This window comes from Melospiza georgiana, chromosome 1 (assembly GCF_028018845.1).
Source record: "Melospiza georgiana isolate bMelGeo1 chromosome 1, bMelGeo1.pri, whole genome shotgun sequence".
In the NCBI taxonomy this organism is placed as follows: Eukaryota; Metazoa; Chordata; class Aves; order Passeriformes; family Passerellidae; genus Melospiza; species Melospiza georgiana.
In genome coordinates this window covers 122,846,305-122,862,752 of record NC_080430.1, presented here as the reverse complement: position 1 = coordinate 122,862,752, position 16,448 = coordinate 122,846,305, and the positions used below count along the sequence as shown (strand labels likewise).

The window sequence follows — 16,448 nt, the reverse complement described above, 5'->3', positions numbered from 1 at the left end:
TGAGGACCAGAGCGTGCCCTCGCGATTTCCCACACATGAGTGTGCAGGACTCATGCCACTGCCTCTGCTCGCCTGCAGCCCTGTGCCTTAAGTGCACGACGCTGCGCTTTCTCCCCTGTGTGGCCACCAGTTTTCAGAAAAGTTGTGGGAACTTTGTGAACGCTGCCTCTCGGATTGAGCACAAATTCCGATTAAAAAGTTGCAGAAGAAAGTGCAGACAACCTCTTAAGTATATATTGCAGGTGGTTTTGCGTGCAGATTTTAATCCACCCTCTTTATAATATTGCTAATGAGATCAAGTGATACAAACGTCTGTATTAGCACAAAATAACACTATTGTAAAAAAGTGAACACTGATACACCTGTAACTACGATCCAAAGCACTCTCAATAATGTTCTCAGGCGTTACTGCTCTGACACCTCTGCGTGCTTTTAATTTGCAACAAATAAAGTCAGTAAACGCAGAGCTCGGCATTCCTTATGTCTACACGGGTTTTTACACCGGACAGTCCTTTGTTGCTCGGAGTTCCACTAATTTCTCTTCTTCCCGTGTGCGTGTAATGATGTGCCGGTGTCTCCCTGGGTGATTTTAGGCGCGTACAGGATGAGACTTAGGAGCCACAACCCTGAGCAGCCTTCCAAGCTGCTGCGCTGGGCAGCGCTGCTTCCCGAGCCGCCCTCCGTGCTCCACGGTGCAGTTACTGATTCTGTACGGCGAACCGAAAAGATGCCCAGCCTGATGAAAACACATCCCGGCAGAAAGGCAGCCCGGGGTTCCCGTTCCCCCGTGCGTCCCGGTGCAGGATCCTGCGGGCAGCATTTTCCCCCCGGCTCCATTCCCGCCGCGGTACTGAGCGCGGGCGGGAGGTGGCGTAAAGGACGGGGTTAGGGCTGGAATAGGGGAAATCCTGCCGCATGCAGCCGCTGGCAGCCCCGCCACACAGAGCTGCTCTCAGCCTCCTCAGGGAAGGACGGCTCCGGTGGCGGAGCGGGACCCGCCCGGCCCGGGACACAGCCGATCCCGGGATACAGTCAGTGTTTAGGACACAGCCGACTCCGGGACACAGCCAATACTCTGGAAGTAGCCGGTGCCCGGGACACTGCCAGTGCTCGGAAAACAGTTGATCCCGGGACACAGCCCGTGCCCGAGACACAGGGGATCCCGGGACATAGCCGGTGCCTGGGACACAGCAGATCCCGGGACACCGTCGGATCCAGCCCTGCCGGGCCGAAGCAGTTCCCGGCCACTTTTACCTCAGGCACTCGCGGGACACCCCGGCGCTCGCACAGCGGTCAGGCACAACGGTGGACGTCCAAACCCGGGGTCCTGCCGGCGGGCAGGGCCTCGCCTGCGCGGGCGAATGAGCTAAGAGCGCGCCGCGCACGCGCACGCCCCTCTCTTCCGGCGCTGACCATGGCGGACAAGGAGTGAGTCCCGTCCCTCCCGCCGCCATCCGCCGCCATCCGCGGCCGCCGCGCCGCCCGAGCCCTGCCCACACCGCCCCCGGGGCCGCCGCGCCTCCGCCGGGGCTGGGAGCGGTGGCTGGGGAGGGACCGGCGCGGCGGAGATGGAGCCGCCACCGGCCCGGGCCTTCCGCGGGCGGTGGCTGCGGCCGCAGGCCCTTGGCGGGGTGGGGAGGGAGAGCGGGCCCCGAGCGCCGTGGCGGCCGGGAATGGGGGGCCGGGGCGAGTTCCTCCGGGCTGGGCGGGCGAGCAGGGCTGTGCTGGGGCGGGAGCGGGGAGTGATTGTGCGCCAGGGCTGGTGTCGGCGCTCGTCACGGTGCTTGTGGCTCTGTAAAAGCTGTTGTGACAAGTTTTGTCGTGTCTAAGAGTTTTAAATCTCCGGGACAAGAGGGAGTGGGGCACAGAGTGATGTCAGGAAGCTCTGCCTGAAGTTGAGGAGAAGCTTCTCCTCCGTACGAGTGACCATGCACTGGAACAGGTTGCCCACAGAGGTTATGGAGTCTCCCTCCCGGGGGTGTTCAAAGCCATCCGGGTGCAATCTTGTGCCGTGTGCTCTGGGACGATCCTGCTTGAGCAGGGAGGTTGGACCAGGTGACTCACTGTGGTCCCTTCCAACATCACCCACTCTGTGATAGTCTGAGCAAGTTGAGAGTCCTGTCAAATGAATTTCACAGTACTTTCAAATAAGCTTTTGCTGCTCAAGTACCTGTTGAAACGTTCATTGATCAGAGAGAAGTTACCTTGAGAGGTCTTTGTTTTCTTACCAATTGTAGCAAAGTAGAACAGGTCTGTGTATTCATGGCTCTGTGCAGCTCTGGCGGGCCTGTCAGGGTTTCTTGTCTGGCACAAAATGTGGATGGTGCAGGTTCTGAACCAGAAAATCACCCAGCTCAGTGCCAGGGAGCTGTCTTGGGATGCTGTTCCAGGCCTGGGAACAGTGAGGATGAGGAAGGTGCAGTGAAGTGGCTCAAGGTAGCAAGGCCTGCACACATGTTCTGTTTGAGAGTTTTGGTGTTTGTCACGTGTACTGTCACTGGGTTTCTTTGCAGCAGCTAAAAGCTTTTGTTTGTGCTCTCCTGTAGAGTAAAGAAGGTGCCCTCGGTGCCCGAGAGCCTGCTGAAGAAGCGGCAGGCCTATGCGGTCATGAAGGCCAAACGTCAGAAGAAGATTTTGGCCATAAAAAAGGTGAATGTCTCTGATCCCTTTACTCAGATTGCTTATCTACTGTAGTAGCAGCTGCTGCTGCTGCTGATGTGATGCAGTACAGAAATTCACAGTGTGTTGATATTTTCTTGAAGTTTTGGACTAAAAGAGGCTTTTAGTGGCTGATGACAAAGTTCTGGGCAGAGTTAAGGGTGAAGTGCATGGCTGTCTGTAAGGCATGGGGCAGGAGGTTATAGCCTGTGCAAGGGGAGCTTGGTGTGTGATCAGAGAATCCTAGAGCTATAGGGGTTTGCAAGGGGGCTTAAAGATCATCTGGTTCCAACCCGTGTGCCATGGACTGTGACACCTTCCACTAGACCTGGTTGCTCAAAGATCCAATCCAGCCTGGCTTTGAACATGTTAAGAGTTGGCCTATCCACAGCTGCCCCAGGCAACCCATTCCAGTGTCTCACTGTCTTTGCAATTCAGCATTTCTTCCTTATAGCTAACCTAAATTGTCCATCTTTCAATTTGTACCCATTACTCTTCATCCCCACAGTGCTGATGGAGAGTCAGGAATGATGGCATGGCTTGCTGTGTAGCAGCCTGCCAGCTTCTCTGGAGCATCACTGAGGGTGTTCTGAGCTGTGTGATACTGATCTGTGTTACCTGGGGGCAGTTCTGGGGTATGGCATGTTGCTTGAAGGTGATTTTCATGTGTTCAAAGGCATTTTCTGACTTGAACCAATTTCCCATTTGTTGCAGTACCGCAAGGCACAACGGAAGCTGATCTATGCGAGAGCCCAGGCTTACCACAAGGAGTACAGGCACATGTACAGGCAGGAGATCCGCATGGCCAGGATGGCCCGCAAAGCTGGCAACTACTACGTGCCAGCTGAGCCCAAACTGGCCTTTGTGATCAGGATAAGAGGGTAAGCTTGGCTACAGATATAAGCAATTTTACGTTCAAGAGTATTGAAGGTGGCTTTCTTGTTACTTCTCTGTTTTGAGGGCTTAAATACATTCATAAGATAAAGCCTTTTACAAATGGCTTGAGGAGTTGCTGGTAGATATTGTAGAAGCCCTTGAGGTGTGTTTAATTAAGGGCTAAATAATTTTGCTGCCTACTGTCCTTGGGAATCCCTGATTTTTAAGAAGACAAGGCTGAAAATAACATGCAGACAATTACTGTTTCTCACCTTTAACTTGATAAAATTACATGCTCCTATTCCCAAACATTCTGCTGAGCTGTTCCTCAAGTGTTTGTTTTGTTCTACTCTGGTAAAGTGTTACAGAAAACTAAAAAAAAGTGTGATTGGAAGAATTATATTCATGACAGTGCAAGGCGAGTTCTAAGTTGTTTCAGTAGAACAGTTCTTTTCATGGAAATGGATGTTTTAACTTCCTACTGAAATATATTGCAATAGTAAGTTAATTTACTAGGCTTCCTTTGTGTAATTCATGAACTGTGTTTTTGTATGGGAGCAGTGCTGTTGTGTTTGGGGTTGTTTTTAACCTGATACCTGGTGTTTCTGGCATTTTGATAACTCAGGCTGTTTCACTTTGCTCTCCAGTACCAACGGTGTCAGCCCGAAGGTTCGCAAGGTTCTGCAGCTTCTTCGCCTGCGGCAGATCTTCAACGGCACCTTTGTAAAGCTCAACAAAGCCTCTATCAACATGCTGCGGATTGTGGAACCCTACATTGCCTGGGGGTGAGTGAAAGGCACAAGGCCCACTTGTACCTAATCAGGGTGCAAGTGTTGAGTGGGTTTTGCATTTTGCTATGCTGGACTTGCAGGGGTTTTTAATCTTCTGTGTGCTTTCCTGTCTTTGAGTTGAAAATGTGGTTAAGGCAGTGCTTTAAAGGTAACGACTGCTGGGTATGATTGCACTCTCATACTGATGTTCTTGGGAACTTGGTGTGAGATTTGCTTCTGTGTTTACTTGTGGGACATGCTGAAATGATCTTTAATTGTTTGGTATGGAAGTCCAAGTCAGGGATGTTAAAGCTGCCCTGAAATGAGGCTTGCAAAGACTTAAAATTGCTTTTTTGAACGTGGCTGTTTTGTTTCAGTTACCCCAACCTGAAGTCCGTGCATGAGCTGATCTACAAGCGAGGTTACGGCAAGATCAACAAGCAGCGCATTGCTCTGACCGACAACCGCCTGATCCAGAAACGCCTTGGTAACTTCTGCTGGGCAAACGGGGACATCAGTGCTCAGCTGGGCAGCTGTCCCCAAGGGTCACTGCAGTGCACTGTTGTTCAGTTGTGATCTCTGCTTCTGTCCTAATTGTTTAATGCAAAGCAAGCTGGAAGTAACTTTCATCATAAAGTATTGAAAACAGGTGTAAAGAATCAAATTTTAGCCTTTTAAATTTGTGATGGTAAATGTAGCCTCCTTGACCTTTATGGGGTCAGCAGGTCTTTGAGTAAAGAAAAACTGCTGTACCGTGAAGGAGTCATCAGAGCTTTGAACTTTAATATTAGACATTTTGTCTTTGACTTTTGTGATCTGGTAAACAGACTTTTTAAACTTGTGGAAGGAACTGGGTAGTGATCAGTGTGTTCAATAAAAGCAAAGTGTGGTGAACAGTTGGGATATGGGCTGCTCTGGGAAGCTCCCTTCTCTTGCAGTCCTGCCAGAATGAGTGAAAGTGACCACTCAAGTCTTCCTTTTTTGGGCACATGTTTTGCATTTTCCTTCAGATTAGGCTGTGTCATACGTCTTTATTTTCCTGTGCAGTGGATGAGCATCCAAAAGATACATGTATTCTGTTGTAATGTCTTTTTAGCACTGTTTTACAAGAGTTAATTTGTAGCATATTGCTGAAGACTCTGGAAAGGCATTAAGGAAACAAGCTGTAGCATTTATTCAGCAGCCTAACCCAGTAGCTAGTGAGTTTCCCCGAGTTAAACATTGCAGTGATTTAGGTAGATTTAATCTAGCTTTTCTCCAAAGAACAGTGTTTTGCTAAAATTCAGTAAGTGCGGGTTGTTTTTTGTTGTTCCTCACTGCTGACAGCAAATATTTAACAGTTGAAACTGATGCCTCTTGCCAAGTATGCCATCTAAATGTTTACTTGGCTGGAGATAATCCATTTTAATTGGAAAAGTCAGTCATTCAGTTTCATGACAAAGTGAGTGGTTTCTGACTTCCTGAAGTTTATCAAAATAAGTAAGCATGACAGTAACAAAATGATAATTTTTAGTTTGTTATTGACCAGTGCCTCTGAAGTCTTTCTGAAAACTGTGTCTGAATTTTAGGAAAGCTTGGCATCATCTGCATGGAAGATGTGATCCATGAAATTTACACAGTTGGCAAGAACTTCAAAGTTGTGAACAACTTCCTTTGGCCCTTCAAGCTATCCTCTCCTCGGGGTGGAATGAAGAAGAAAACAATCCACTTTGTGGAAGGTGGGGATGCTGGTAACAGAGAAGACCAGATCAACAGACTCATAAGGAGAATGAACTAATGGTGAGATACTGCCCAAGGCTGTCTGGTGTTCAGCTCTGCAGGCTGCTGTCATTTGTCAGACATTCAAGTTTAATAGATGCTCACTCATTCTTGGGTGGTACCTACAGTACAAAGCTACTTGAACAATATAGTGTTCTGGATTTATTTTGGAAGTCTTACTAAAGCTTTAACATTTAGGAAGTTAAATTGTCAGTGTCACTGATATGTTTAGGAGATACAAACATTACCAATAACTTGTTTTAAAGCCTTACTTGATTTTATGTTGGGAAGCCTTGAGATCTTGGCTAAAACTTTTAAGCCTCATTAATAACCTGTTAATATGATTGAAATATTGTGATTGCAAGTACCATGTTTTTTTCAGGTTTTCTAGAAAAGCCTGATTAGGACTGGTCTAAATTTTCAGCTTGTTCAAGCTTCTGAATGATTCATTTAAAGCTTTCATGTATAGTGACCAAGTTGGTAATTTTGAAAGACTGATTTGCCCATTTGAATAGTCTGCCCTTTAGAAATGAGAAGGTTTATTAGCACTTGAAGTGATTTAACAGTGACTGCTGAGTGCTAAATGTAGGACCTGCTCTAAACAATGTCTTATCTATTGTTGTCACTCTGCTGTTCCTGCTTTGGTGTGAAGTCTGTACCATTCAAAGCCAACACATTTTGCGGAGTTCTTGTACTTCGCTTTGCTTTTTAGACACTAAACTACCTTCAGTGTTGCCCATATCTTGGTTTCAGTCAAATATCTTTTTAGTTTGACAGGTATGCTGGAATTTAGGAAAACTTCATTGTCTTAGGGTGTTTGGAAAGGATGTCAAACAAAAACCTAATTTTCTCCAAACTAACTCCTCTAGAGTCAAAATGGGGTTTTTTTTATTTGGCTTTTTGGGATTTGTTTGGTGTAGGGCTTTTGTTTGGCTGGTTTTTTGTGAGATTCTCTTTTTTCTTTTAGATTAGATACACGGTTTTCTTATGAATTTATAGCTTCAGAGGATTGGTACATAAAAACGAGTAGTGTTGTGACTTTACAATTTAAAACAGGTACAGTTCTATTTGGATGATTCAGAAATTAAATTTTCTGAAATTTGGAAATTAAAGTTTCTGAGGGGAAGGAAGTTTTATGTTTTGTTTTGTTGGGTTTTTTTTTCCCTCAAGTCTTTTAAAAATACTCTTATAGCAAAGACACAGCAAATTGAGCTCATTGGGCTCTGCTTTCTGTCCAAAGAGCTAAAGGGGATCTAGGAAATACTTTCCATTTGATTGACAGCGTTAGTTCTTGAAGCGTTTTTGTAGGCTGCCGATTTCCTCAGTTCAAGCTCCTTGCATGTTGTGCTGTTATCTCCCATCTGTGAAGTCAGCAGAGTTTTAAAGCGCTGCTTACATGGCATGTGGAAATTCCAACTTCAGGAAAATAGTTCCTTGCTGGGGACAGTGTTCTTGAAAAGCTTTTTAGCTCAACTATAGGAAGATGTTGGTAACTCTGAGGAGCAGAATTGCTGTAATGTTTGGTGCCTGGGGTGATGTTGAGTTTCTCCCATTAGCATTCTTATAGAAATTTTGCTGCTGGTGGCAGAAACTTGAAGGTTCAGTACTGGCAAATGTGTCCTTGAAGTTAGTGCATAAGCAAGGCTGCGGAGGACTGTGTGCTCCTGTCTGGTTTCTGAGCATGATGCTGTTTTTCATGGAAACACTGCAGCTTTTCGTCAGTGTAGATCCTTTCTGCTCTATCTTCCCTGCTAAAGGAAAGGCAAATCTATACTGGTAGTGTTGTTGTCAGGAGCATTCCTAGAGATGTGAAGCTTCTAGCTCACTATTGCAGTTGTTGTAAGTGCCTGTGAGGGTTGGTGTTTTGGCAGAGAAAAGAGGGATATTCATTCATGTTTTTCACTGGACTTGCAGCTCAGCATCCCATAGATGTGGCATACATTAGAGCTTTACTTCATCTTTAATTTAGGAAGTGACCTTGCAGTTTCTTATTTTATGCTTATAAGCAGTTGTTATGCCTTTCCTGCAGACTAAATCTAAGATAACTGCTTGTTCTTGTCTCCTCACCTTTCCTTTCCTGCTGTTGTGAATAGAGTGCATGTTTAAAATTCAGGTAGCCTACATGTAGAAAGAGGAATGTTGTAGTTTCTACTGAGGCTGTGGGCAAACTAGAGTAGTAGGTTCAGGTGACATACAGGCAGTACTTTTTCCAGGTAATGTCATTATGAATGGCTGTGTATCTGAAGAAGAGTATTCCTCTTTCCTCTAAGTAGATTGTTTCCTGCTGTTTGTCTTTATTTCTTATTCTATTCGTCACTCACTTCTTAAGTGATATTCTCAAGTGAATGAAAAAAGTAGACTTCCAGTACTGATTGCTTTGTATAGACTGGGAGGAAAGAGCATAGTACTTGAAAGCAGCATATTTGCTGTATGTTGCTTGAAAGCAACATAAGTATTGGCAACATACTGAGTTTCATCAATTTTTCAAGCAAACTTTACAGGAACTGGACCCAAGTCAGCTTTTCTGCTTTCATTTTTGCATGTAAACAGTCTCTGAAATGTGCCAAAAATGAGAGTGCAGCAAAAGTTAGAATTGCACAATGTCTTGGCATGTCTTTAAATATCAAGTATAGGTATCAGTGGTTCAAGGTGGAAATGTTCATCCTTTTAGGTCTGGTACTCAAAATCTCAGTTTGCAGTGAAGAGATGTTAATGTAGAAATTAGTTACCGTGTGTGAAACTACTGCAGTCTTAAATCCAGTGAAACAAAAGGAGTGTTTTCAGCCAAAATTACACACTGTAAAAATGTATTACTTTTTCATGTTTGAGATCTACATGTGCCTAATGATACCTTTTTCTTCTTTGCCTTACAGGTAAAGATGCCCAGCTGCAATATTTCAAAGTCTGGTCTGTTAATAAAACAATCTTGCACAAAACAGTCTGTTGTCTCGATTGGTGTCTTTTTGTGATCCTCTTCTGAAGTGGCAGCGTTTGTGAGATTCATTTTGGAGTAATGTGTTTCAAAGAGCCATAGTTTGAATTAGCAGTATGTAGATACTGCTTAACCTTCATTTGGAGGAAGAAAATTTGGAAACATTTGTGCAGGTAACAGATGAGGTTTTGAGTTGCAACAATAAGTGACAAACTGAGCCGTGTGCTGTTGTTGAGTGGGCAGGGTTCCTGCTTAGTTGTAGTGCACCAGAAAGCTGTGTGACAATCTTTTTATGTGAGGAAAGCAGCAAGTGTAAATCTGTTCTTAACATCTTAAGATCAGAGAATCATAGAGTGGCCTGTGTTTGAAGGGATCTTCAAGTTCTAATTTCTATAAGATCTAGTTTTCATGCCCCTGCCATGAACACTTTTCACTAAACCAGGTTGTTCAGAGCTCCATACAACCTGGCCTTGAGCACTTCCAGGAATGGGGCATCCACAGCTTCTCTGGGTAACCTGTTCTAGTGCCTCACCATCCTCACAGTAAAAAATTTCTTCCTAAAATTAATAAAATCTACTCTCAATTTAAAGCCATTACCTCTTGTCCTGTCCCTGCATACCCAGGTAAAAAAGGCTTATTGTAGGCTCCCTTCAGGTACTAGAAGGCCACAGTAAGGTCACCCTGAAATCTCTTGTCCAGGCTGAATAATTCTGATTCTTTTAGCCTTTCCTTATGGGTGAGGTGCTCCATCCCCCCTAATCTTCCTCATGACACTCCTCTGGACTTTCTGCAATCAGTTGATGTCCTTCCAGTGCTGGGAACCTCTGAGCTGGATAATTCCAGCTTTGAACATCTTCAGGTAATTTTTACCAAGGAAGTATAAAGCACTTAATAGTAATTTTTTCCACATTAAATGTAATCACTCAGTTTAATGACATAATTTGTTTGCAGTGTTAGACTGCAGGTACTATAAAGTAGAAGAGCACAGTAGTCATGAGGATATGAACAGTTGCTGATAAATGTGTAGGTGTAGCAGAGAACAGATTAGAAAGCCAAAGACTGGTAAAACACGTAACTCGGCATTCAGACTGATTTCTCATCTTGCAAGCACTTTACTGGAGGAGTCTTAGCTTGCTGAGGCATTTGGTGCAACAGATCAACAAGTTGTGTCTGCTCTGACTGAAATACTTGGGTTTTTTTTCAGATCAGGTACAGGCAAGCTGTATTAAAAGTACCAGTGAAGGATTTCCTTATAAAATTCACTGTCATTGATTTTAATGACAATTTCTGCAAGAGCTTAGTTCTGCACTTCAATTTAAATAAAACTTAACAACAATGCTCATTTATTAAAGTTTCTCAGAAGCTAGTTTTTAAATAACATGGAAATTTATGATGGCAGCTTAACTAAAAATAGTTGAGTGCTTTTATTTGAGAGTATGTGTGGACATTGGCAAAAGAGCTGAGTGTCAGTCACTGGGTGTTTCCAGCTACTTGAACAACAGAGTTCTAAAACCAGAACTAAAAATTCCCCTATTGTGAGCCAAGCTCCAGAATGTAGTAACACAGCTGCTTGTGCCTAAATACAAAAGTACCAACACCTAGGTCCATTTAAGCTAACTGCACTAAATCAGAAAAAAATAGTATTTCCTTGCAGCTATTCAGTGCAAGTAATGGGACTACATGCTTGAAAGAGGTTTAATGTGTGAATGGGTTTGAAACCATAAAAGTATTTAATTAGGCATCTTCATAAAGTGAGTGATAAGCTATTTTACAAGGAAGAAAAGCATTTTTGTAAAGTTGCTGGATGAAGGGGAAAAATGTTACAGTGAAAATTACAATAATCACTTTGCATGATTAATAGAATTGATTTGGTAAGAGTACAGTGTTACTTCAGTTTAGAATTGCATCAATGAGCAATGAATTTTGCATGTTGGGGGGAATGTACCCAAGCAAAGTGTTGACCTTGGTATCCCTGTTCCTTTGTTGCAGTTGGAAGTGTGTTCACTACTTCTCTACAGCATTTTCACTTATTTTCCTCTGACTCACACATGTTCTAGTATCTTAACAGACAAGCATTTTGTGAACATAAAAAAGCCATACAGATGGATCACAGACATTGTGTGATAGGTAGAGAGCATAAAATATTAGCTCATTAAGTTAATCGGTTCTGTAGAACCTTGCTTGTCTGATAAGAGTGCCCTATAGGTCCCAGATTTTGTTTAAAGGAGTACATTGTAAAGCATTAGTGAGGAGAAAGTTAATTTGGTTTTCATGGTACTTAAGCAGCTCATTTTTCTTGCCTGTCTCTGAAATCCTTTTTCAGGTAACAGCTGCAGAATGTTAGTACATAGTGTGGAAACTAATACTAAAGTGTAGCTGTGTTTGAGGCAGTAATTTGGTGTAATTGGTCACCTTTAATAGGATAGCTTTCAGGATTCTTGGTGATGCTTTTCAGGCATGTCCCATAGTAGGTGTTTACAGAAACAGCTCATAATCTGATAGCTGAGGTCAGAATTTGCACTAGAAATGTGGCACAGTCTACTTACTCAATGCATGCATTTTGGAGCATTTATGAGGCAATTTAAGTTTAAAATGTAGCAGACAATGACAATCTCTAAACAAAAAATAATTGAGATCCTTTGTCAACATTCTATGATAAAGTTCAGGTTCTTGGAAACATGTTGTTACTCGTTCACTGTCCATAACTGCCAGCTGCTGACATGTTCTGAAATAAAATTTCTGTGAACTCCTCTCCCCCTTCAGAATGACCAACATCTTCCTGTTAGTTCCTCAGAACTGAAGCCAGAAGCTTTACCTAATAGCTATTGGAGGAGCAACAGGAGACTGAAATGCTAACAACTCACAAATTTTTCAGGCATGCTAAGGTTTATACGCTTTTCAGTTAATTGATATGCCTTTCTTCGCTGGTGTCCAGCTCATACAGCCTGTTTCACTATCACCAAGTGTAAAGTCATACATCTGGAAATGGAATGGGAGCCCATCCCAAGGATCAGTGTTTCGAGAGAAAGTTCGGAGACATGATGGATAGTCAGCTGAACATAAGCCCCTACTTGGCCAAATGCAATTCTTGGATGCATTAAAAAGGGAATATCAAATGGTATGGGGGAGGCAATACTGCTTTTGTTCCAGTAGTGCTTACACTGGTGCCAAATGCAGTATCCAGTTCTTGTGCCAAAAATCAAGCACATGCCTTGTAATACTCGCAGCCCTTACTTTAAAGGCAGACATGGTTACAAAATGAGTATCTACCTATAATTGCCTTCATGAAGAAAAGTAGTTTGATAATAGGGAATTCTTTGATCTAACAAAGCTATAATAGGATGAAATGTCTCAAAATTGAATCCAGATAAATGTTGGGCTTTAAGCAAACAATTTTAATGGAACATAATTAGACACTGGAACACTTAACCAGCAGTGTGCCAGATTCTTTGTTAGTGGTCATTTCTAAAAAGAAGTTTTGGGTTTTTCATTCTTTGAAATATATGCTATATTTCTAAGAGATTTGTTGAGTCCTGGTGCCTCTTGCTCAGCAGAAGTTACTAAAAGCAGGCCCTTCAGGTGCTTGAGAGATACAAGTTAGAGCCTTGTTTTAAGGTGTCTGGCCACCCAGAGTGACATTCAGAATGGATTCAGAGTGTTACATGCTTCATAGGGGAACTTGGACTACAAAGTCCAAGCATACTGCACAAAGGGTGAAACACCTAAACCTCAGCATAAACATTGCCCAGGAGAGAGATGGTAGGATTTCATATGGGACCTCTATGGGCTTTGCTGCTTCTGTCTGTTTAAAATCCAGATCTGGCAGCTCTCTCCTAACAACTGGGACCTGTGTGCTCTTTCAAGAAATGAATAGTGTTTACTGTCCATGTTGAGTCCCAGCAAGCAGAATGGTGTTCCTGCTTCATCCAACAGGTTTGCTTACACTTAGGCAATGGGTTTGTTCAAACCATTCCTCCCATGTCTCATCTTCCAGAAGATTGTCCTTTCCATAGGACTGTAGGTGAGAACATCTCAGCATGTTGCTCCTTATTGAAGCTGCACCAAAACTTTAAGGCAGGCAGAAGATCAAAGTTTTAGTTTAGATTAGGAAACTGCAGAGCAGACAGGTATGAATCTGAAAACAGTCAAGCTTAGAATGGAACAAAATCTTAATCTCCCAAATCCCAGGCAAAATGTTCTGCTTAACTAGTTTTGTCAGGTCTAAATTGTAGTGAGGATTTCTTTGTCTTTCTGGATCTTTTGCATGATTTTGTCCAGGTCTCTTCTATAATGTTCCTATTCTTGGCATACTTGTTTCTTTCTATAAGCATTTGTACTGCACCAGACTATTCCAGGCCTTTTTGATTCCTAAAACATGTAGGTTTAGATATAAGTAAGCTTTTATATGTTGCAGTTTTTCATGAGTGAAAAGCCTGAGAAAGCATTGAGCTCACGAAGCGCAAGTGCTAAGAACTAGGATGTTCAGAAACTATTTTCTACATGTAGTTTTTTAGTTGGTCTGTAGATGATCACACCATTTCTAGCCTAATTGGTGAAAACGAAGTACTTATGATCTTGGCTATCTCGCAAATAAGAGCAAATTTTTGAAGTCCCAAGCTGTAAACAATATTCCCCAATTTATTTTTCTAAAGATAAAAGAATCTGCTTTTGCATGTTACTGCAGTCTGAATACTGCTAAGTATTTCTTCATATAAAATATTAATTGCAGAAAATATCTTTCATGATGAAACAAGTAAGTACTTGGAGGGAAACAATGAAAAATAAGGGCATGTGCAATCATAGGGCCATGGGCTGTGTATGGGGAGGAAGTCACATGCAAAGTTAAGTAGAGGAGGAAAAGGGAGCAGAGGGAGATGTAGGCAGCAGAGTAACTCTTCACTTGCTTAGCACTGTTTTGGCAGTCCAGAGGGGCTGTAAATCCAGTTGAACCAGCCAACATGCCACATGTTTTACATGCTTCCCTTCCTGAGTTGGTCTGGCAGTCAGAGGCGTGTTGTACAACTTAGCCAGTCCTTGGAGCCTGCCTGGGGTGCTGGATGTCTCCTGGTGTGTGTGTGCTGCCCAGGCCCTGCAGCACTGCCATGGAGCTCTACCCGCGGCACATTTCCACTCCTGCTGCACTTTGTTAGGGGCTGTGCAAGGATTACCTCACTGACATATCTGATGGCAGCTGTTATCCACAATATTATGTTCTTTATTGCACCATAAAATCCAATTGAAGATTTCAAGTCCTGATCATTCCAAATATCTCATGAATAGAATAACACAGTAGTACCTCATAATTTCAGCACAATGCATGTTTAATTTTTTGATGCTAATACTGTATTTCACATGTCATTATAACAAGGCCTCCAAGATAAAAAGAAATAAGATACAACGAGCCAAGACAAGTAGGAAAATGGGATTCAAGGAAGGCTCTAAGCATACCTGGTTTTAGTTTGAAAAACAGACAGACTCTATCTTCTTTTGCTAGGTATTATGTAACAACTGAACTATAAAAGAACATGTTTAACTAGTAATACTGGCCTTTTTAGTGTCAATCCTAAATTTCTAATTTTAAGTACTCTTTTTTAACCTGAATTGCTTTTTAAAAATGTTGATATTCCCTCCTACTTCTGAAATACAGTAGGTGAGGCTTTTCTTTATATGAATGGTCTCCTGATATACACTTGCACAAATGCTTTGTGGGAGAAGCCATCAGAATTGCAAGTGCATAATCATAGAATCATAGAATAGTTTCCAGAGTTGGAAGGGAACCACAAGGATCTGTCTCCTGGCCATGCACAGCACCATCCCCAAGAGTCACACCATGTGCCCTAGAGCACTTCCAAACACTTCTTGAACTCTGCCAGGCTGGTGCTGTGACCATTTCCCTGGGGAGCCTGTTCCAGTGCCCAAACACCCTCTGGGGGAAGAACCTTTTTCTAATATTGAACCCAAACCTCCCCTGACACAACTTCAGGCCATTCCCTCGGGTCCTGTCATGACAGAGAAGAGATCAGTGTCTGTCCCTCCTCTTCCCCTCCTGAGGAAATTGTAACTGCAATGAGGTTGTCTGTGTATATTCAATAATTTTCTGTGACTGAGATGGGTTCAAATTCACATGTATAATTCTGCAGCAAAAATTACCCACACTTCTGACAAATTGAGTTTTTCTGAGTAATGGCCATGCTTTCTTTTGAAGTTAGCATTACATATGGTTTGAATTATCCTACTGGCTTGAGTATCTTTTGGTCTATAGACATCTATCATGGATGTTAAATAAATTTAGACTTGATCTAAATACAGAGATTCCTTGCCCTGCCAAAATGTGCTTTACTCTGGACAGGCACAGCAAGAGAATTGTAGGAGACAATTTTGGCTGCTGCAGTCCTGCAGGACTGAGCTTGTAGTAATGCGTTAAGTACCAGTTTGGGTACCCATCTGCAAAGGGCCAGAGCCAGGTCTGAGCCAGGGGTTTTCAGCTGGAGTGAGAGGTGGTCTGGACCAGCAGAGTGGAAATATTCCTGGCCTGCTCCGTCTTAGCTCTGCTCTATTTCATTTGTTCAAATGAACAAGACTCTCTTTTGACCATCACTCTCTACTCGATTTTTTTAACTTAAATTGGCTTAATTTCTTACAGGTTCCACCCCTGTGTTTTGTGAAAAGCTATGTAAAAAACAGGGTATGAAAATGAAATAATACTTTGATTTCTATCTCTTCCCTTGACATGTTGGTTTAAACCAAGCTCATTGATTCTTCACTATACAAGTAATATAGATTAGCAATTTGTTGTGTCAGAGAAACAAGCAAAGACCTGAGATAAATTTGCAGAGCCTTTGTTCTGGATGCTGTTCCAGCACTTTCTGGAAGACTTGCTGTACTGAAGAATCTATAAACTAAAATAAGCAGAACTTGAAGTGATAGCACATACATAGCACACGTGATCTTTAAAAAACAATCTTAGTGAATCATGTTATATTAAAAACATTGATATGCAGTCAGATTTAAATTCACTTTTTGCTAAATGCCTTGATTACTACTGCTTTTGTTCATTCCTTTGTCACTTTCTTTTTTGTTTTCACAAAGCATGCATGATTGAGCAAAATAGGCTATTTCTGCCTCAGTTGTAATTTTTCAGAATGCAAATTTTGATTCTTGTGTTTCATTTCTCCTCATGTTTTCAATCTGAGTCTTCCTGAACCAAAATTTAACAATGGGAATTAACTTCTCCTAACTGTTGCTCAGAAGCTGAACTTTTGAAGTGAATATATATATTTTTTTCAATGGTAACCTGTTACTTCTGAAATAAACCAAAAAAAATATATTCAGTTTTTCTTCGTAGTTTTTATGTGATTTTTTTTTAACAGTATAGATAAAGCTGAGTGGGTAACAGTTGTCCTACATGGGAAATGGACAGAAATTTGTCTACAAAGTCCACGTATCTCTGAGGA

At 42.6% G+C, this 16,448-nt stretch overlaps 1 protein-coding gene across 1 annotated transcript; it reads left to right on the top strand.

Annotated features, from left to right (window-relative positions):
* The first annotated feature begins 1,327 nt into the window (after positions 1–1,327).
* Positions 1,328–9,000, top strand: RPL7 (ribosomal protein L7). Its single transcript, XM_058033320.1, has 7 exons — positions 1,328–1,428; positions 2,547–2,649; positions 3,373–3,539; positions 4,182–4,319; positions 4,682–4,791; positions 5,873–6,083; positions 8,936–9,000. Exons 1-6 carry the CDS (start codon positions 1,415–1,417, stop codon positions 6,079–6,081), a joined length of 741 nt encoding a protein of 246 aa, XP_057889303.1. The 5' UTR covers positions 1,328–1,414; the 3' UTR covers positions 6,082–6,083; positions 8,936–9,000.
* Positions 9,001–16,448: the final 7,448 nt, after the last annotated feature.

Bases quoted from the DNA above. Each gene is read 5' to 3' on its own strand.
- RPL7 (XM_058033320.1), top strand. The intron at 4,320-4,681 runs GTGAGTGAAAGG...GTTTTGTTTCAG, and splicing joins GAACCCTACATTGCCTGGGG to TTACCCCAACCTGAAGTCCG. The intron at 4,792-5,872 runs GTAACTTCTGCT...TCTGAATTTTAG, and splicing joins CCTGATCCAGAAACGCCTTG to GAAAGCTTGGCATCATCTGC.